Source organism: Mustela nivalis (assembly GCF_964662115.1).
Source record: "Mustela nivalis genome assembly, chromosome: 8".
NCBI lineage: Eukaryota > Metazoa > Chordata > Mammalia > Carnivora > Mustelidae > Mustela > Mustela nivalis.
The window spans coordinates 88,414,009-88,436,879 of record NC_139027.1 but is presented as its reverse complement, the minus strand read 5'-3'; the positions used below and the strand labels follow the sequence as shown (position 1 = coordinate 88,436,879).

At 37.5% G+C, this 22,871-nt stretch overlaps 1 protein-coding gene across 6 annotated transcripts in view; it reads left to right on the top strand.

The window, feature by feature from the left end:
* SEPTIN10 (septin 10) overlaps positions 1 to 22,871 on the top strand; it is a 75,589-nt gene that overhangs the window by 29,600 nt on the left and 23,118 nt on the right. For 3 of the 6 annotated variants that reach the window (XM_082744291.1, XM_082744295.1, XM_082744292.1), the window contains 5 exons: positions 5,941 to 6,139; positions 8,728 to 8,796; positions 15,092 to 15,212; positions 15,614 to 15,809; positions 21,039 to 21,225. In XM_082744291.1, the coding sequence (XP_082600417.1) occupies positions 6,128 to 6,139; positions 8,728 to 8,796; positions 15,092 to 15,212; positions 15,614 to 15,809; positions 21,039 to 21,225 (585 nt within the window). In that variant the 5' untranslated portion in view covers positions 5,941 to 6,127. The remainder of the gene's footprint in view (positions 1 to 5,940; positions 6,140 to 8,727; positions 8,797 to 15,091; positions 15,213 to 15,613; positions 15,810 to 21,038; positions 21,226 to 22,871) is intronic. The other 3 variants (XM_082744294.1, XM_082744290.1, XM_082744293.1) reach the window with 1 other exon arrangement.

Below are 22,871 nucleotides of genomic sequence, written 5' to 3'. Positions count from 1 at the left end.
TTATTGATGTGTTGGATCACATTGACTGATTTGCGGATGTTGAACCAACCTTGCAGCCCTGGAATAAATCCCACTTGGTCGTGGTGAATAATCCTTTGAATGTACTGTTGAATCCTATTGGCTAGTATTTTGTTGAGTATTTTCGCATCTGTGTTCATCAAGGATATTGGTCTGTAGCTCTCTTTTTTGATGGGATCCTTGTCTGGTTTTGGGATCAAGGTGATGCTGGCCTCATAAAATGAGTTTGGAAGTTTTCCTTCCATTTCTATTTTTTGGAACAGTTTCAGGAGAATAGGAATTAGTTCTTCTTTAAATGTTTGGTAGAATTCCCCCGGGAAGCCATCTGGCCCTGGGCTTTTGTTTGTTTGGAGATTTTTAATGACTGTTTCAATCTCCTTACTGGTTATGGGTCTGTTCAGGCTTTCTATTTCTTCCTGGTTCCGTTGTGGTAGTTTATATGTTTCTAGGAATGCATCTATTTCTTCCAGATTGTCAAATTTATTGGCGTAGAGTTGCTCATAGTATGTTTTTATAATAGTTTGTATTTCTTTGTTGTTAGTTGTGATCTCTCCTCTTTCGTTCATGATTTTATTTATTTGGGTTCTTTCTCTTTTCTGTTTGATAAGTCTGGCCAGGGGTTTATCAATTTTATTAATTCTTTCAAAGAACCAGCTCCTAGTTTCGTTGATATGTTCTATTGTTTTTTTGGTTTCTATTTCATTGATTTCTGCTCTGATCTTTATGATTTCTCTTCTCCTGCTGAGCTTAGGGATTCTTTCTTGTTCTTTCTCCAGCTTCTTTAGGTGTAGGGTTAGGTTGCGTACCTGAGACCTTTCTTGTTTCTTGAGAAAGGCTTGTACCGCTATATATTTTCCTCTCAGGACTGCCTTGTTGTGTCCCACAGATTTTGAACCGTTGTATTTTCATTATCATTTGTTTGCTTATTTTTTTCAATTCTTCTTTAATTTCCTGGTTGACCCATTCATTCTTTAGAGGGATGCTGTTTAGTCTCCTTGTATTTGGCTTCTTTCCAAACTTCCTCTTGTGTTTGAGTTCTAGCTTCAGAGCATTGTGGTCTGGAAATATGCAGGGAATGATCCCAATCTTTTGATACCGGTTGAGTCCTGATTCAGGACCAAGGATGTGATCTATTCTGGAGAATGTTCCATGTGCACTAGAGAAGAATGTGTATTCTGTTGCTTTGGGATGAAATGTTCTGAATATATCTGTGATGTTCATCTGGTCCAGTGTGTCCTTTAAGGCCTTTATTTCCTTGTTGATCCTTTGCTTGGATGATCTGTCCATTTCAGTGAGGGGAGTGTTAAAGTCCCCTACTATTATTGTATTATTGTTGATGTGTTTCATTGATTTTGTTATTATTTGGTTTATATAGTTGGCTGCTCCCACGTTGGGGGCATAGATATTTAAAATTGTTAGATCTTCTTGTTGGACAGACCCTTTGAGTATGATATAGTGTCCTTCCTCATCTCTTATTATAGTCTTTGGCTTAAAATCTAATTGATCTGATATAAGGATTGCCACTCCTGCTTTCTTCTGATGTCCATTAGCATGGTAAATTCTTTTCCACCCCCTCACTTTAAATCTGGAGGTGTCTTCGGGCTTAAAATGAGTTTCTTGGAGGCAACATATAGATGGGTTTTGTGTTTTTATCCATTCTGATACCCTGTGTCTTTTGACAGGGGCATTTAGCCCATTAACATTCAGGGTAACTATTGAGAGATATGAAAATTTAGTGCCATTGTATTGCCTGTAAGGTGACTGTTACTGTGTATGGTCTCTGTTCCTTTCTGATCTACCACTTGTAGGCTCTCCCTTTGCTTAGAGGACCCCTTTCAGTATTTCCTGTAGAGCTGGTTTGGTGTTTGCAAATTCTTTCAGTTTTTTTTTGTCCTGGAAGCTTTTAATCTCTCCTTCTATTTTCAATGATAGCCTAGCTGGATATAGTATTCTTGGCTGCATGTTTTTCTCGTTTAGTGCTCTGAAAATATCATGCCAGCTCTTTCTGGCCTGCCAGGTCTCTGTGGATAAGTCAGCTGCCTATCTAATATTTTTACCATTGTATGTTACAGACTTCTTTTCCCAGGCTGCTTTCAGGATTTTCTCTTCGTCACCGAGACTTGTAAATTTTACTATTAGGTGACGGGGTGTGGGCCTATTCTTATTGATTTTGAGGGGCGTTCTCTGAACCTCCTGAATCTTGATTATCGTTCCCTTTGCCATATTGGGGAAATTCTCCCCAATAATTCTCTCCAGTATACCTTCTGCTCCCCTCTCTCTTTCTTCTTCTTCTGGAATCCCAATTATTCTAATGTTGTTTCGTCTTATGGTGTCACTTATCTCTCAAATTCTCCCCTCGTGGTCCAGTAGCTGTTTGTCCCTCTTTTGCTCAGCTTCTTTATTCTCTGTCATTTGGTCTTCTATATCACTAATTCTTTCTTCTGCCTCATTTATCCTAGCAGTGAGAGCCTCCATTTATGATTGCACCTCATTAATAGCTTTTTTTATTTCAACTTGGTTAGATTTTAGTTCTTTTATTTCTCCAGAAAGGGCTTTTATATCTCTCGAGAGGGTTTCTCTAATATCTTCCATGCCTTTTTCGAGCCTGGCTAGAACCTTGAGAATTGTCATTCTGAACTCTAGATCTGACATATTACCAATGTCTGTATTGATTAGGTCCCTAGCCTTCGTACTGCCTCTTGTTCTTTTTTTTGTGTTGAATTTTTCCGTCTTGTCATTTTGTCCAGATAAGAGTATATGAAGGAGCAAGGAAAATACTAAAAGGGTGGCAACAACCCCAGGAAAATATACTTTAACCAAATTAGAAGAGATCCCAAATCGTGAGGGGGGAGAAAGGTTCAAAAAGGAAGAAAGAAAGAAAAAAGAAAAGAATTAAAAAAAAAGAAAACAAATAAGAAAAATATAAAAAAGAAAAAAGATATATACTAGATAAACTGGTTAAAAAACGTTAAAAAAGAAAAAGGTAAAAGTTAAAAAAAAATTTATCCGAATGCAAAGAAAAAAACAAAAAATGAAAAAGAAAAAAATTAAATAACTGCAAGACTAAAAAAAATCACAGGGAAAAAGCCATGAGTTCCGTGCTTTGCTTTCTCCTCCTGTGGAATTCTGCTGCTCTCCTTGGTATTGAAACCCCACTCCTTGGTAGGTGAACTTGGTCTTGGCTGGATTTCTTGTTGATCTTCTGGGGGAGGGGCCTGGTGTAGTGATTCTCAAGTGTCTTTGCCCCAGGTGGAATTGCACCGCCCTTAGCAGGGGCCGGGGTGAGTAATCCACTAGGGTTTGCTTTCAGGAGCTTTTGTTCCCTGAGCACTTTCCGTAGAGTTCCGGTGGACGGGAATACAAATGGTGGCCTCCTGGTCTCTGGCCCGGAGGAGCCGAGAGCCCAGGGCCCCACTCCTCAGTGCGCCCTCAGAGAACAGCGCCAGTTACTCCCTTCTGCCTGACCTCCGGCCGCGCTACGAGCTCACCGAGCCTGCGACCGGTTCAAGGTAACACCGAGCTGTGAGCTTACTGTCGGCTCTGTCTCTAGCCGGCTTTCCCGTTCCAATACCCGCAAGCTCTGCGACACTCAGACACCCCCGATCCTTCTGTGACCCTGTGGGACCTGAGGCCACGCTAACCCCGCGTGGGCTTCGCTCCGGTTTAACCTCTGGAACGATGTCCCTCAGCGGAACAGACTTTTAAAAGTCCTGATTTTGTGCGCCGTTGCTCCGCTGCTTGCCGGAAGCCGGCCCCTCCCCCCGGGGTCTATCTTCTCTTCGCTTTGGATTCACTTCTCTGCCGGTCCTACCTTTCAGAAAGTGGTTGTTGTTTTTCTGTTTCCAGAATTGCTGTTCTTCTTCTCTTCGATCTGCCAATGGATTTTCAGGTGTTTGCAATCTTTAGATAAGCTATCTAGCTGATCTCCGGCTAGCTGAAGTAGTCTCAGCCTGCTACTTCTCCGCCATCTTGACTCCTCCCTCTGATCCAAGCATTCTTAAGCAAGGTGGTCTTTAGCTTCCAGGTGTTTGAGTTCCTTCCAAACATTTCCTTGTAATTGAGCTCCAGTTTCAAAGCATTGCAATCTGAGAATATGCAGGGAATAATCTCAAATCTTTTGGTATCAGTTGAGCCCTGATTTGTGACTCAGTAGGTGGTCTGTTCTCGAGAAGGTTCCATGTGCACTCGAGAATAATGAGTATTCTGTTGTTTTAGGGTGGAATGTTCTGTACATATCTATGAGGTCCATCTGGTTCAATTTTATTGATTTACTGCTTGATGATCTATTACTGAGAGTGGCATGTAAGATCTCCTACTATTTTACTGTATTCATATCAATATGACTCTTCATCTTGATTAACAGTTTTTTTATGTAATTGGCTGCTCCCATATTGGGTTTATAAATATTTACAATTGTTAGATCTTCTTGGTGGATAGTCCCTTTAAGAATGATGTAGTGTCCTCTGTATCTCTGACTACAGTATTTAGTTTAAAATCTAATTTGTCTGATATGAGAATCGCTACCCCAACCTTCTTTCTAGGCCCATTGGCATCAAAGATGCTTCTCCATCCCTTCACTTCCAGTCTGGGCGTATCCTTAGGTTCGAAATGGGTCTCTTGTAGACAATAAATGGATGGGTCCTGTCGTTTTATCCAATCTGCAACCCTTTGTCGTTTTATGGGCGCATTTAGGCCATTCACATTGAGTGTGATTATTGAGAGATAATGTTTTTATTGACATCATGTTATCTGTGAAGTCTTTGTTTCTGTAGATTGTCTCCATATATTTCTGTTTAATAATATTCTGAGGAGTTTTCCTCTTTTATAGAACCTCCCTTAATATTTCCTGCAGTGTTGGTTTGGTGGTCACATACTCTTTTAAACCTTGCCGGTCTTGGAAGCTCTTTATCTCTCCATCCATTTTGAATGTCAGTCTTGCTGGATTTTAAGGTATTCTTGGCTGCATGTTCTTCTCATTTAGTGCCCTGAATACGTCTTGCCAGCCCTTTCTGGCTTGCCAGGTTTCTCCTGACAGGTCTGATGTTACTCTGATGGGTTTTCCTCTGTACCTAAGGAATTTCTTTTCCCTCACTGCTTTCAAAAGCTCCTGTCTACAATTTTTTTTTTATAAAGATAAGTGGTTTTTATTTATTTATTTATTATGATTTTATTTATTTGACAGATACAGATCACAGGTAGGCAGAGAGGCAGGCAGAGAGAGAGAGGAGGAAGCAGGCCCCCTGCCTAGCAGAAAGCCCGATGCGGGGCTTGATCCCAGGACCCTGTGATCATGACCCGAGCCAAAGGCAGAGGCTTTTAACCCACTGAGCCACCCAGGCGCCCCTCCTGTCTACAATTATGATTCATCATTTTCACTATCAGGTGTCTTGAGGTCTTTCTAGATTCCTTGGTCTTGGGGGCAGACCGTTCCACCTCTAGTACATGAATGCGAGATTGGGAAAATTTCCATGGAGAATTTGTTCCACCGTATCTTCTAGTGTTCTTTCTTTCTCCTCCCCCTCAGGGATTCCAATAATTCTGACATTGGAACGTTTCATGGCGTCATTTATTTCCCTAATTCTGTTTTCATGGCTTCTAAGTTGTTTATTCCAGGCTTCGATCCTTTTTCTCTATATGTTTGTCCTCCAGTTCACAATTCTATCTTCCGACTCAGTTACCCTGGCTTTTAGAGAATTTAGATTAGATTGGAACTCATTGAGAACATTGTGAACATCATCCCTGGTGGCTATCAGTTCTGCCCTAATCAATTCCATTTTGTCATCAAAGGCTTTCTCCAGCCTAGCTATTGCCTGGATATTTGTTAGCCTGAATCCGACATACTGTCTATGTCCATATCTAATAGCTCTGTTGCAGAAGGACCAGTCTCTGAACTTTTTTTCTGTTGGGCATTCTTCGTTCTAGTCATTTTGGTGAGAGATGGCTGAATGGATGTGTAGCTGAATGTATTGACCGTGGTGCAGGCAAGGTGCACCCTGGAACGCTTCTGAGAAATCTAGAGTCCCCACCCAAAAGGAAGAAAAAAGAAAAGAAAAGGAGAGAGAGACAGGGAAAAAAAGAAAGATAAAATAAAAGAGACTTCCCGGCCGAAATGGGCCCCAAGGTAAGATTTATGAATTATAGAAACAAAACAGACAAACAAAAAGACTGACAAAAGTAGATGACAAGAGAAAAAAAACAACAACAAAAAAAGAAGCTCATGAAAAACAACCCCAAGTATAAGATTTATATACTACCAGGATAAAAGCAAATACATAGAAACACTGGCAGAAGAAAAGATGGGAGAGTGGTTATAAATTCTCAGTGTGGGCGAGGAAGGTTATTTTGATTCTTCCTGGATGTATTTTGGTATCTTTGTTAAAGGACTCAACTTTCCTAAGATAAAGAGAGATTAGAAACTGGTTTACCTATAGGGGTAGCATTGATTGGGGAAAGAGCTTAAGTCTATATGAATATTTAAAAAAATAAATAAATAAAATTAAATTAAAAAATAGAAAAGTAAAAAGAAAAACACAGGTATATGTATCAAAAAGTTCAGCTGAAAAGGTTATTATGGAATTTGATGTTGTGGACATCTCACTGTGATGATAAATAGGTTAGTGGTGGTTGTCCTCTTTTTTTTTTTTTTTTTTTTTTTGGTTGGCTTTTTGGGGGAGGGGCCTGCTGTGTGGTTTTTCAGAGAATCTTGCTGGAGTTATGTCATCCTGCCCCCATCAAGGGGGTGGGCTCTGAGGAAACCACTTTTCCAGGCTTTTGTTCTCTGGAGGTTTTTTTGTTGGTTTGTTCATTTGTTTTCTCTCCCTTTGGCAGCTTTTGATGGTTTTTGGAGGTTTAGAGGAAAGCAAACAGTACCCAGACCTCCTTCTCAGAGAGAAGCCTCAGTTTGTTCTCCTCTGGGTGTTCCAGAGCACATAAATTACCCATCTGCCGTTAGCAGATCACGTTCCCATTCATGGTCTCTGGGGTCACAGGAACTTTTGCTTGTACCTAAAACCACGAGAAATACTAACCGCGGCTGTCTTGGCAGGGCTCTGCTCTCCCAAGCAGAGAGAGCACACTGAGAGCTGGGAGTGCTCAGACTCTCCAAGACGGAGAGAGTGCGGGCGGCACCTGCATGTACCTCTCTCAGGGGAGGCTGTGGGGCGCAACTCAGACTCTGGTCACAGGGCACGCACATGGAGAGTGGGAAAAGACTGTGGTTGTGCAGGCTGGCATCTGCACACACCTCTCAGGGTAGGGTGTGGGGCCCAACTCAGACTCTGGTTGTGTGGCTTGCGAGTGGAAAGTGCAAAGGGCTGTGTTTCTGCTCACTGCTGAGGCTCTCTCACCCTCACCGGTGCTGCCACCCTGGTGCTCTCAGGCGTGATGGTGGCTCAGGGACGAAGACCTGGCTTCTTCACCACACTCTCTCTGGCTCAGTGCCAGCAGTGACTTTCCTGGGTTGGGGGGACTTAAGCCCCTGTACCTAACTGTCTCGATACCCACAATTTTCCCCCAACGATTCTTTGCTCTTTTTGAGTGCTTTCAACCATACTCGAAGTTAATGCTGGTCCCAATCACAGAGCACTCTCGTATTGGGGTATTATTTTCCAACGGGTGGCTTCTGTTGGCTCCCTCCCCCTTTTGTTTATCTTCCAATGTCAGTCCGATGTTCCCACTGCGCTTTACCTGCCCACTGGCGTCTTCTGCCCCCATAGAGATCCAGAAGTGTATAATTCTAATCTCAGGCTGATTTCATGGGTGATCAGACATCTTTGGTAGGTAATCAGCTCACTTTAGGGTACAGGTTGAAATGGCACCTCCTCCTACTTCCCCGCCATCTTTTCTCCCCTCTCCCCTCACAATTAGGTTCTTACTCACTTTGAGTTTATTTTTGTGTATGCTGTAAGAAAGTGGTCCAGTTTCATTCTTTTGTGTGTCATGGTCCAGTTTTCCCAAGACCGTTTGGATATTCTTTACTGCCTTGTCGAAGATTAGTTCACCACAGAGTTGAGGGTCCATTTCTGGGTTCTCTATTCTGTTCCACTGATCCGTGTGTCTGTTTTTATGCCAGAACCATACTGTCGTGATGATTATAGCTTTGTAATACAGCTTGAAATCTGGAACTGTGATGACTCCAGCTTCAGTATCCCCTGACCCCCGCCCCAACATTTTCTTGGCTATCCAGGTTATTTTCTTGTTCCACTATTAATCTTTTTTTTTTTTTAAGATTTTATTTATTTATTTCACAGGGAGAGAGATCACAAGTAGGCAGAGAGACAGACGGGGGTGGGGAGGGGAGCAGGCCCACTGCTGAGCTGAGAGCCCGATGTGGGGCCCAGAGTCCTGGGATCATGACCTGAGCTGAAGGCAGAGGCTTAACCAACTGAGCCACACAGGTGCCCCACTATTAAGTCTTTTAAATAAAAGTAATGTTCTTTGTCTTCCTGGTTATAAATGGAAATTTACTCTTTTACAGTATTTTGCATGTTTGGGTAAGTATGTTGATGTATATGTTGAATATTATATATTATTTACTTTTGCATGTATTTACGCAGTAAGAAAATCATGGTTTTAAGTATGAGTCAGTTGTATAGATTGCAAGTAAAAACTTAATAATGATAATATTACAATTCCTTCTTAACATAGATATATTATTTAGATACAAGGTTTTATCAACTAATATCTGTTTTAATTTTTTTTCTTTTTCAGCTCTTTCAGTCTCACATGCCAACAAAAACAACCTGTCTGTCCTCACAAGTATCTGAAGATGAACAGAAAGTGAGTATACCTTTTAAATAGATCCATACTGTACTCTACATGCCTCTAGGTTTTCAAAATAACTACTCAGAGACCTGACAGACTTTTGTTTGTACCTTGAATATAAATTAACTTCTATATTGATTGAAATTAAAAATCAGTTTAAATAATTGTTGAATGTTTTCAGTGTCTCTTTCCTAAGGGACATGAAGCAAATTAAAACTCTGGCTTCTTCCACAGCATTCAGTAAGAAGACTAGCACTGCTTTAATAGGGCATTCTTGCAGAACTTGGTGTTTGGAGAGAACTCCTTTAATAATAGAACGTAGGAATTCACTGGATGGCCCTGTCAGATGGCTTGCCTGAGTGCCAGATCAGCCCTTAAAGGTTCTTCTAAGTGTGCCCGCATAGGAGGGGTATGTTTTGGTAATTCATATTAAAATTTATATTTAAAAAGAGAGATAAATTTAACTTGGTGAAAGGTGAGTTGATGATTCTTTAAACAGAAAATTGCAAAAACAGATTAAGCATCTGCCTTTGGCTCTGATTGTGATCCCCTGCATTGGGCTCCCTGCTCACTGGAGAGCCTGCTTCTTTTTCTTCTTCTGCTATTCCCCCTGCTTGTGCTGTCTCACCCTCTCTGTCAAATAAATAAATAAAATCTTTTAAAAAAATGAAAATTACAAATACAAGCTTGGATAATTCAGTAAGATTTAATTATTTTTTTAGTTCTGTGCCCATTAAGCCTCTTCTTGTTTTCCCCTCTTCCTTCACACATGCTAAAGGCCCCACAGTTTTGTGTGTGTGTGTGTGTTTTAAGATTTTATTTATTTATTTGACAGAGAGATCACAAGTAGGCAGGGAGGCAGGCAGAGAGAGAGTGGGAAGCAGACTTCCTGCTGAGCAGAGAGCCCGATGCTGGACTCGATCCCAGGACCCTGAGATCATGACCTCAGCTGAAGGCAGAGGCTTAACCCACTGAGCCACCCAGGCGCCCCAAAGGCCCAACAGTTTTGATAAATTGTAGCTTGACTGCAAAACTATTGTTCTTTTTAATGGTTTGGTAATAATAATCTGCCCCATCTTTATCACCTGGCAGACCTTTGGAATTATTCTTTATCTGCTTTCTGACACATTGCTCTGCTGAAACTACTGTCACAGTCACTAGTAATACTTTAGTGACTAATCCACTGAGTGGTCATTGCTTAATCTTCATTTTCTCTGGCCCCTCTTCACTGAATTATGGTGACTACCACCACATTTTTTTGGAAAGCTTCTGTTACCATGACCCTAAAATCTTACAACTTAAGAACAGGAAGGAATTCTGTAGGTCATTTAATTTAACTTTTATCTGGTAAGTGTGTGTTTATCACGTAAAAACTCTAACAAGTATTACTCTAATCTTCTTGAACACTTTCATGACTAGGAAGCATAGTGTTTCTTCTCTCTCAACAAACGTGACTACTAAAAGGAAATCAAAGGGTAGAAAAGAGAATATAGTATACTAGTTTTCTGTTGCCCCATAACAAATTGCTATGAATTTAGCATCTTTAAAAAACACCTATCTATTAGCTCATTGTTTTGTAGGTTAGAAAGCCAGGCCAGCACAACTGGCTTCTCTTCTCTGCCCAGAGTCTCACTCAGGATGTTGGCTGGTTGGATTCTTATCTGAGGCTCCCCTTCCAAATTCTTTCAGGCTGTTGGCAGAATTCAGTTTCTTGCTGGCTGGTTGTTACTAGCTTATGTCCTTGCCATATAGTTCTCTGTCATCCATACAAGAGGGGAGAACCCAACTATCAAATCCCCTTAAGGTTTCAAATCTCTTTCACCTGGAAGCTCCTGGTCGTTTTTAAGGGCTCACCTGATTATGTCAGCCCCACCCAGGGTAATCTCCCTTTCTCAGGTTAACTGATTTGTGACCTTAATTATACCTACAAAATCCCTTCATAACATCATGTAGATTAGTGATTGATCGGAAAAAATAGAAGAGGCCATCTGACATGGGGTCCATGTTAGAATTTTATCCACTGTACAGTGTAAAAAGTGAATCTTTCTCACCTGTACTCCCAGACCACTCCCTCAACTTCCAAGTGCATTCTCCAGTAGTAACCACTCTCCATAGTCTGTCGTTACCCTTTGAAAGATTTTTATCCATATTCATAGATATGAGAATATGAAAAAATATACTTTAATTTTTTAGTCAAATCACAGTAAATAAATCACTTAATTTTTGAGACTTAGGCATATTGTGGCATATATCAGTAGTTTAGTATTCCATTGTATGGATATACTACATTTTATTTCTCTGTTCACCCATTGTTGGGTATTGGGTTCTTTCTGGTTTTTGACTATTAGGACTAAAGCTGCCAAGAACATTCATGTGTATTTTTATTTACCTTGGGTACCTACAGGTGGAGTTTTTTGGTTGTATAGTAGTATGTTTTAACTTTATAAGAAACTGCCCACCTGTTAATCCAAAGTGCCTGTACCATTTTGCTTTCACACCAGCAAATTTATCAGAGTTCCACTTCATAATATCTAATACTTGATATTATCAGGCTTTCAAATTTAGCCATTTTGGAGAGTGTTCAGTGATAACCGGCACTGTGACCAGTCCTTCATTTGCTTGGCTGTCTTTGTGAAATTCTATTTGAGTCTTTACCCATTTTCTAAAAAGTGGATTGTTATTAAATTATTTGAATTCTTCAGATATTTGAATATAAGTGCTTTGTCATGTATATATGCCAAGTATATAATATTTTCTTTCAGTCTTTGATTTACATATTCCTTGCTGATCACAAATTTTAAATTTTTTAAAAAATTTTTTAATTTTAATTTTTTAAAAGATTTTATTTATTTATTTGACAGAGAAAGAGAGGTCACAAGTAGACAGAGAGGCAGGCAGAAGGGGAGGGGGAAGCAGGCCCCCTGCTGAGCAGAGAGCCCGATGCTTGGTTAGATCCAGGACCCTGGGATCATGACCTGAGCCTAAGGCAGAGGCTTAACCCACTGAGCCACCCAGGCACCCCACAAGTTTTTAATTTTGATGAAACATACAAATAGATAAATAATTAGATTGTCACAATATCATACTTCCTGGTGATTGTACCTTCATGTTAAGGTAGTTAAGTCCTTTAACTTTGTTCTTTTGCATAATTGTTGTAGTTGTTACTAATTGCCTACATTTCCATATAGATTTTAGAACCAGATTGTCATAGAGTTGTTTTACTCTTTTATCCAGTCTGATTATTTCCTTTTAACCTGAAATGTTTAGACACTCATTGTCCAGCGTGGTAGCCACTAGCCATGTGTGGCTATTTAAATTTAAATCAGTTTAATAAAATGTAGAAATCAATTCCTCAGTTGCATTAGTCACATTTGAAGTGCTCAGTATCTGCATGTGGCTGGCTGGTGGGTTCCTGTTGCACAGCTCAGATATAAAACACTTCTACCATCATAGGAAGTTCTGTTGGATATCACTGGTTTAAACCATTCACATTTAATTTAATTATAGACTTGGCTAGGTTTAAGTCTGCCAGTTTGCTGCTATTTTCTTTGTCACATTTGTTCTTTCATTTTTCTTTCTTCTATGCCTTTTGGATTATTTTTATGATTGCATTTCATCTTTACTATTGACTTACTGTCTGTATCTCTTTGGCCTTTTATTTCTTTAAAATAGTAATTGGTGTAGGCTTTACTTTATCACACATATCTTCAAACAATATTATAATGTTCCATGTATAATATAGAAACCTCACAACAGTATCTCTCCATTCCCTCTCCCATCTGTTATGCGGTCACTGTCATACATTCTACTCTGTGATTACAAACTCTGTGATACATTGTTGTTGTTGTTGTTTTAAACAATAATATTTTCAAGAAATTAAAACTAACAAAAAAGTTCTCTTACAATTATCCACATTTCTACTTTTCTGGCTGTTTTCATTTCTTTTTATAGGTCTGATGTCATTTTCCTTTCTCTTGAATAACTTTTAACATTTCTTAATAGTGTAGGTCTGCTATTAGTGTATTTTCTTAGATTTTTTTTTTTTTTTTTGGTCTGAAGATGTCTTCCTTTGACTTTCATTTGTGAATGATATTTTTATTGGTTATGGAATTCTAGGTTGTCATTTTTTTCTTTTGGCATTTTATTGATGTTCTGTTGTCTTATGGTTTGCATTGTTGTTTATGAGAAACCTGTAGTCATTTTATATGTTTCACTTGTCTATAATATGTCTCCCCATATTTGGTAGCTCATAAAGTTTTTCTTTATCTTTCTTTTGAAATATTTTACTCTAATGTGCCTAGTTATGGGTTTCTCTGGATTTTTTCCTGTTTGTAGTTTGCTAATTTGGATCTCTTAGTTCATGTTTAGAAAATTGGAGAATTTTCGGTGACTATCACTTGGATATTTCCTTCCCTCCCCCAGTCTGTCCCCATCTTTTCTGTATGGCATTCCAATTACAAGTATGTAAGACCATTTGATATTGTCCCACAGTTTTTTTGGACTCTATTACAGTTTTAGTTTTTCTATAAGATATTTTTAGCTTGGATTGATGAAGATATTTAACTTGGATATAACTATTGAACAAATAATTTCATTCCATTGTTTGAACTGCTGTTAATTCTGTTCAGTAGGTTTTTTATTTTAGATGTTGCATTTTTCCTTCTAGGAATCCCATTTGTTGCCTTTTGTTGTTGAGAGTTTTCAAATCTCTCTTGTAGCTCGCCACCCATTATATCTATCTTCTTTTCCTGTAGAAAAAGAGGATATTTTTTTTCTTCTTCAGCATATTTGTCATAGTCGTTTTTTAAAGTTTTTATCACCTGATTGAATATCTGGTTCATTTGTGGATCTCTTTCTTTTGACTGTTTTCTCCTGACTGCGAATCACATTTTTGTGCTTCTTCCTCTATAGTAATTTTTTATTGTATAGTAGATGTTGTGGGTGATACATTGTAGAGGTGCTGGATTCTTATTTCTTCTTCTGAAGAGTGTTGACCTTGGCTCTAGCAGGCAGTAAATTATTAGCTTGTTGTATTGTTCATGTTGAGCCTTAGTTTTATACTTTGTTATTAGGGCAGATCTATTTCAGTTGTGTACTAGGGAACATTTCTGATTCCTGGGATATGATCCTTACTCTTAACATATGGTTCATACAGGTTTTTAGTGGAAAGTCTGAAATGTTTATTCAGCCCCTTTAATTTACAGAGTTAAACTTCAAGCTTCCTGGGCTGACATTCTTGAAAACTCTACATAGCTCCTTCTGATTTCCATTTTCCCTTTGCTAGGCTCCTTGTATTTCCCCTGTACTTGTGCAGTTCAGCAGTCAACGAGATTTGAGGGGAGTGCACTTGCAGATTTTGGACTCCCTCCTTTCTATAATTTTCTTCTTCAATTTTCAGCTGATACACCTGCCCTTATTTCCAACTTCTGAACCCATCGTGAGGTCTGTCTTCTTTGTGCAGCAGTGACTGGGGTATGCCTTCAGAAAGACCTTGAAAAAGTGCATCTCACTTTACATGGTTTCCTACTCCCAAGAGTCTCATTCCCTCCAGTGCCCATTGGACTTTGGTTGCACTCCACTGATTTGGAAGAATAGATTATAAATGTTATTAACAGGTGACATAAGTTACCATGCCATTACTGGGAGCTAAAACTGCATAATGTATTGTGCATTTTTCATGTGACTTTTTTTTTAAATATTTTATCTATTTGACAGAGAGCGATGACAGGTAGGCAGAGAGGGAGAGAGAGAGAGAGCCAGGAGGAAGCAGGCTCCCTGCCTAGCAGAGAGCCCGATGAGAGACTGGATCCCAGGACCCTGAGATCATGACCTGAGCTGAAGGCAGAGGCTTAACCCACTGAGCCACCCAGGCAGCCCATGTGACATTTCAATGTAAAATTTAAGTTACCAAATACTTATCATAAACACCTATAATAACTTTATTCCATTTTGTGAGTGACTCTGCCATAGTTTACATGATTTCCTATTTTTTGGAAATCAAGTATTTGAATGTTGTAAGTAATGCTGGACTCTCATTGTATGAAGAGAATAAGAAATGTGTTTGTTTTCAGGGTTTGGAATCGGGTTTCTCACAAATTAACTTAACATGGTTGTATCTTGGTTAAGGTCTAATGATCATAAAATCTTTAGTTTCTTTGGTAAATTATATTTATCTTTTCAAATGTGCCTGCATCCTATTTTAGTAAAAGTTTTTTTGCTTTAATGAATTATAATTAAAATTTTAAATTTAATTTAAAACAATCTTAATTAGTTGTTTTAAATTATTGCCATTGTCTTTGTTTTCCTTCAGCAAAAAAAAGAAAATATTCGTTCTTTAACTATGTCTGGCCATGTTGGTTTTGAGAGTTTGCCTGATCAGCTGGTAAATAGATCCATTCAGCAAGGCTTCTGTTTTAATATTCTCTGTGTGGGTAAGTGGCAAACTCTTCCTCTAAATTATTCCTTTATATTCCTTGTGTTCTCTTCACTCTTGGAAGCAGTATGATGCTCATGTTATTAATTTGAGATGATTACAGATTTTTTCAGTTACTTAAATCCTATCAGTTTTGGTTTTCTTTGCTGTACTGCTTTAAACTTTTTTGATCTTTAAACAATTCAGTGCTTTCTTCAGAATGCTGAGTAACTTAGCATGTATACTAGCTTTTATGTTCTGCTAATGACTCAGTGGACCAGCCTTAACTTGTATGTCTTTCATAGACAACACAGTCCTTGGAATGTTTGAAATATTTGGGATCCTTGAAACCAGTCTAAGAGTTCTTCTTTTTCTCATTTGTCCTCTACACCTGGGACAATGTACCTTTGTTTCTTTCAGGGGAGACTGGAATTGGAAAATCAACGCTGATTGACACATTGTTTAATACTAATTTTGAAGACCATGAATCCTCACATTTTTACCCACATGTTAAACTTAAAGCTCAGACATATGAACTCCACGAAAGTAATGTTCGATTGAAATTGACCATTGTGAATACAGTAGGATTTGGTGACCAAATAAACAAAGAAGAGAGGTACATGTTTTCTTATTGTAATTGTCTTATTTTAAGACATTTGTCTTGTCCCAATAGGCATGATTTGGTTTTCTACTATGGAAATTCATACCGTTTCCTCCCAGACTTTATTTTTTTTAAATAAATCAGCAATGTTTATTCTTAACAAATTGACATTTTTCTACCCAGTTGTCTTAATTCTTTTTAGCATAATTTGACTCAAATTATTGAAATGTGTACTTGGGCAAAAATCATATTCCAGTTTGGTGTATAATAAGTGATTTGTACTAATTTTGAGGCAGGACTTATTTTGTTGAAGGGGAAAAAAAGTAAGACATACAATAGCAAATATATAATGGCCAAAATCATGGTGCATGAATTTTTCTGTGTGTAAAATTCTAAGCAAATCAGCCAGGTCCACTATTAAGCATTGCAGGAAAAGTTTGATAGTTGAAATTATTATTTATATTTTGTATTATGTCATTCTTTCTTCTATGGTATTATAAAGTGATTATAGATTGTGTATGAGACTCAAAATATGAAACAGGGAAATAGGTTGCGGTTAAGCAGGAACTTCTTATTTTTTCTTTTTGAAATGCATATTTTTTCATTGTTAGAGGTGTATTTCTAATTTTCTAAGTTTGATTTAGAGGGGAAATAGTTTGCATAATTGATTCCCTTTATGTGACTTAACGTGAGCCTTTCAGCACATTTATGTGGACTTTCCAGAAGAAGCAGATTAGTGGTAGTCAAAGGCCTATCACAAGTTGCTTTAAATCTTCATAATTTCTTCTTTATAGTTTTCTATGTAGAGCTCTTATACATCTTTACTTAAATTTATTCTTAGATATTTGGCATATTTGATGCTCTCATAGATGATATCTTTCAGAAATATTTCATTTTCTATTTGGTGTTTAGAAATATAATTGATTTTGCATACAGTGACTTTTGTAAATTCTCTGATTAATTCCAACAATTCATCTCTAAATTTGTGTAGATTTTCTATGTATGTATAATAGTATAATCTACAAATAGTAACATTTATATATTTTTTTCAGTTCTTCTCTTTCTTTTAAAAAGTTTTATTGATGTATAATTTAAACAGAATAAATAAAATGCTTTTTTTTTTAAGTGTACAACTCAGTTAATTTTGACAAATACATAGTTTTCTAACTACTACCATGATTATAACATAGGAAATATCCATGGTCTGAGGTTCTTTTCTCACATGTATGTGCAGGTTTAATGCTTCACCACGGACTGGAAGAAACTGCTGTCTGTCTAGATTATTAGTACTTTTGTTGGTGCAGGGCCTTCTATTCAGTGTCCTTACCTACCAATTCTAGTTGTCTTGGCCCTCCTGACCTCCTGTTTCTGTCTCTTCAACTCAGTGAGTCCACTGTGCTCTCTGCTTTCTTGTGCTGTGCTCTGGAAACTTGCCTTCAGGCAGTAAGCTGGGAGAATCATAAAGCTTTTCTCATTTATTTCCCTTCTCAATGAACACAATTTTACACTGCCTGTTGTCAGATGTCTGAAAGACTTTTTTGTATATTTTATCAAGTTTGTAGTTGTTCAGAGTGGGAGAATAAATGTAGTCCTGGTTACTTCATCATGGCTAAAGACAGTTTTAATTTTTCTTTCTTCCATTTTTAAAACCCAACTGTACTGGGTAGGACTTACAGTATTATGTTGGATAATCATGTTATTAGTGGGTATCATTGCCATGTCCTGATGCAAAGGGAAAGCTTTATTTTTTACCATTTATTATGCTTGCTTCCTTTTTTTAAAAGTTGGAATAAGGAAGTTCCATTGTATTACTAGTGAGAGGTTTTTTTTTATTATTATGAGTAAATATTACCAGACATTTTTTGTTTTTGCATTCTGTAGAGAAGATTGTACATTTTCTTTAATCTTTAACAAGATGAATTTTAGTAACTGACTTTTCATTGGTAACTTAGCCTCAAAATCTTGAATACCATTTTGTATTCTTTATATATTAGGTATAAAATTAGAGTTATTTTTCTCTGAAGTGATTGGTGGAACTCACTAATAAAACCATCTCAGTCTGGAGTTTTCTGAGGTTTTTAATTAGTAACTAATTTTCTTTAATGATTATAGGCCAATTGAGAGTAGTTTCTCGAGAGTTGTAATCTTTTTTTTTTTTTTTTAAAGATGTTATTTATTTATTGAGAGAGAGTGAGAAAGCTTGACAGGGGAGAAGGTCAGAGGGAGAACCAGACTCCCCATGGAGCCGGGAGCCCAATGCAGGACTCAATCCCAGGACTTCGGGATCACGACCCAAGCCAAAGGCAGTCGCCCAACCAACTGAGCCACCCAGGTGCCCCTTGAGACAGTTGTAATCTTAACAGTGTTCCAAGTGTCCATTTCATCCAAATTTTCGAAGATACTTATTTAAAATATTTGATAATGTATTCCTCATATCATTTTATTGTTTACATCATCCGTGAAGCTATCTTCATTTTCTTTTCTGTTTCTGATTATTTGTGCTTGTTTTCTTTTCCCTTTGATCAGTCTCAACAAAGCTTTGTTGTTTGTGTTTTTGTTGTTGTTTTATGTGGAATTCTTAAAAATTTTTTTTAAATTTTATTAACATAATGTATTATTAGCCCCAGGAGTACAGGTCTGTGAATCTCCAGGTCGTCTATTTTTTTTTTTTTTGGCTTTATTATTGGTCTTCTCAATTTTATATTGTTTTTTTCCTACTTATTTTGCCTTTCTTTGGGTTTTGATCTAATTTGCTCTAATTTCTCATTGATTCTCAGCTTTATGCTCTTAAGATAAAAAATTATTTACTGATGTTTGTTTTTTTTCCTTTGATTCTCATTCATTGTGTTTTTTTTTTCTTTTATGCTTTGTTATTTTTTTATTGTAGATTTCATGGTCTTTGGAAAAGTTTTTGCAGAGATACTTTGAGGTCTAAGATGAAGTTGTCTTCCTTTAAACAGATTTGGATATGTTTATGTTTGGCCCCTATTGGCTTTAATACTCTGAGGATCCTTAAACTCATTTTATGACTCAGGGTTCTCAGCATCAAAGAGGCACCTAGGGCAAATTACTGTGGAAGAACTTTTAATGGTATGCTGTTTATTTAGCAGAAGATGTTTTGGTCTTCATTTATGACAAGTGTAATGCAACACAGTCATGTAGAGGACTGTTTATGGCTTTGAATATGTGTGAGAGCAGACCCTGTGACTTCAAGTTCTCAAGGGCTTTTTGTCTCCCTTTTTATTTTTCCTGATTCATTTAGTGCCAGGGCAACCTTTCCTACAGAAACTTGGGGAGAGGAAAGGAATTGTAGGTTAATTTCTAGTTCATTCTTACCCTGAAGGTGTGGCTTTTAGGACTTCCATTCAGTGTGGGGAGGCAGTTTCTTAATAGACTCCTACCTGTATGGTCCCTGGGCTTTGATTTTTTCCTTCTTGTCCTGTGAGTCCTTTAGAAGTGAGGCTCAGGAACTAGATTGACAAGTGGCCTCAGGACAAAACTAGCTCTGATGCTCTTAGTACAGGGGTTAGTAAACTCTTTCTGTAAAGTGCTAGATAGTAAATATTTCAGACTTTGTGGACTTACAATCTCTGTCCAAACTACTCAAAGCAGCCATAGGCAATACATAAACCAGTGAACAGGCCTATGTGATACAGACATTATCTGGACTTGGCCCATTTACTGACCCCCTTCTCTAGTCTTCTGCTCACCTCTCTCAGGCTCCACTGTCTCTTCAATTTTGACCTGGTAATTCCTTATCACTTTGGAAGTTTTTAAGGAGGTGATTTTTATATTTTAAGCCATTGTCTTTTGTTTCATTGGAAGACTGAGTATGCAGTGTATTAGAATTGGAAACCTAGGGCAAATTACTGTGGAAGAACTTCTAATGGTATGCTGTTTATTTAGCAGAAGATGTTTTGGTCTTCATTTATGACAAGTGTAATGCAACACAGTCATGTAGAGGACTGTTTATGGCTATTAGGTCATAAAATAGGTCGTGTTACTGATCTCCTTCAGGTCATTAATACATGCTTCTTTGAATTTTTCTTATGTTAAATATGTACTTACAGATTAAGTTTTACTATTTTATTATTTTGGGGAGGGAATCATGTTGGATCACATTTAGACAAGTTTCCCAAGGATAGTGTTCCTGATAATGAATACTTGTGCTCCTAATACTCTCTCTGATAATGTTCAAAGTATAGGCTAGGTATTGTAGAGAACACAGAAATATAAGATAACTGTCTCTGTTCTCACATTTGTTTACCATCTGCATGGGAAGAATGGTATTCTGCGAAATTAAAAAAGGTGATGATCCTGAAGGACTAGAAGGATCAGGCAACTTTATGGAAGAAGTCAGTTCTGTGCACATTTATTGAGTCCCTAGGCTTCTCAAAGTACATCTCCATTTGGGCTACAAAGACAATTATAAAGGTGTCCAGGGAATTTGACAGAGGAACTATTTGCTATTATTTTTACTTGGAAAGTCAGGTTTACTTAAGAAGAGTAGGAAGTTGAATTGTGTAGATAATTTTTAGTATATCAGAATGAAGTGGAACATTCACAAACTAAGATGAATGCCCATGTCCATGCAGTGTGATATGATTTGCATCTTGAAGGACGAATAGAATGAAATAGCTAGAGGGAAAAAGGCATGCCAGGAAGAGAAGTGATCTAAGCAAGGACTTAAAGTGTGTGTGCCTTTCCTTTACTTGTAATTAAAGATAAAATCATGCCTGGATTACTGGTTATTTTCATTTGATGTACGCCTTTCCTCCTTTCTTTGTTACTGTTCTTCATGCCTTATGAATCTGATTTAAAAAGCAAGAAGTCATAGAATTTGACTTAAATGTCTTTTAGGTTATTAATACTCATGCCTTTTCTCAGTTAAATAATATGTTCAGTTTGGTTAAGTGCCTGGCCTCATTGAGCACCGTGGCAAGTATGGGAACCCTTATCAGAAAGGGGTGCAATGTGTGAATGAATGTGAAAATGAGTCCATGTATCTTCATTCAGTTTCTATAAAGCAGTTTAAAGCACAGGTTGTACTGATGGTTTTAAAGTTCTACCTTTGTATGCATATTCTGTGCAGTTTGTTTTATTATTAAAGTTCTCTGTTTAGCAAATACGATAACTATTTATTAATTGGTAAAAGTATAGATCTCACACCTTAGAATTACATAAATATCTTACTTAGGTAACATGGATATGCTGTATTAAATAATTAAATATTTATTTTTGCAGCTACCAACCAATAGTTGACTACATAGATGCTCAGTTTGAGGCCTATCTCCAAGAGGAGCTGAAGATCAAGCGCTCTCTCTTTAGCTACCACGATTCTCGCATCCACGTGTGTCTCTACTTCATCTCCCCGACAGGTCACTCTCTGAAGACACTAGATCTCTTAACAATGAAGAGCCTTGACAGCAAGGTGGGCTTGGAAAAGGACTCAGTTTGTCATGCTTTAATATTTATTTTGAACTTCTAAAATATCTTTATTATATATACATATATATATATATATACATATATATATATATACACACACACATATATATTTTAACTTTTATTCTGTGCATTTTTAGAACATTTGATAAGTTTCAATGTTAGGTTCTTTCCCAGAGAAATTCAGTTTGGAAGATGAGCTGCAAAGAAAACACATTAACATAAAGTTTTAGTCCTTTTTTTAAGTGATTAAATTGCATGCCAGAATTTATTTGACACTAATTTTACTTTATGATGCTACTAAATGAGAAGAAGTTCATTGACAAAGATTAAGGTCTAATGTTTCATCATGTGTTATAATAAATTATGTTTTAATTTGAACCGTCTGAAAACCTGCTTTTGAATTTCTGAGCCAGCCAAAGAGTGATATATAAATTCAGGGAGCTATAAAAAGTAATATCTACAAATTAACTTACTTGGTGGTTTTTTTTGTTTGTTTGTTTTTTTAAATCCATGTTAAAGGTGGTTGAAGACTGCTATCTCTACTGAAAAAACTAGTTTTCCTATAACCTCTGATGGTGTGAGAAATGCAGCTTTCATTATACTGGCTAATGATTTTTTGAGAAAGGATTCAAGAAAAAGGGCATGCTGGCCAGTAGTATTTTCTGTATAAAAATCAGTCTGGAAAAGCATAAGGCTGCCAGTGAAGTTGTGATTGATTGACTTTTGGCTAGTTGCATAGTCCCCTGGCTTTAGCAAAAACTTGATGAAGCTTTTATGGTAGTTTACTTATCTGATCAGATGTCATAACCATTTATCCAGTATTTTCATAGTTGAGTCTAATTATATAGAAACTCTTAAAATCAACATAAAACCAAGAGTGTGCGAATTTTTCTTAGCTAGAGAGAAGCAACATGATGTAATCTGTATAAACTAATCTGTATAAACAACATAGAATTTGGTGTCCTTGGAGGCTGGTTTTAAATCCTGGCTGTGTCACTTAATAGCTTTGTGTTCTTTGATAAGTTTCTATAGTCTCCTGAGCCTCAGTTTCCTCACATCTAAAATAAAAATTTAAGGAGAATAATGCCCTACTTCCGGGGGCAGATGTGAGTGTTAATTAAATTGATAGCTTGTCTTTCGTTCCTAAAAGCAGAATACTCCTCTGCTTGAAATGAAAGTTACCTTTTGCAACCAGTGACAGGTTACCATCAGTGTAAACCATCTTTTTCCTTGGTCTTAACATACAAATATATGTACAGCTTTCAGTTTAGCTTTCAGTCTGTGATGTACCCTGCCAGCCTAATTATAGTGATATTCTTGGCTAAGAATGCCTGAGGTACTCCCCAACTATACTATTTATAGCAAGCCCCACAGACATTATCCCCAGGGCCAGTGTCATGACTAGGCCAACCCTTGTGGCTCTTACTATGATTTTGGGACTTCAGCCAGATACCATCAGGAAACTTTGAAGGACAAGGTCTGTTACAGGTCCTAGAGGGTACATGGCATGCTGAAAGGCCACACAATGGGGTTAAATGTGATCCTGGGCTCTGCCTTTATTAGGGTTGAGCGTCAGGTGTCTCAGGTTTTATAAGTTCACTCTTTATTGGCAATTTTAAAACATAAGAG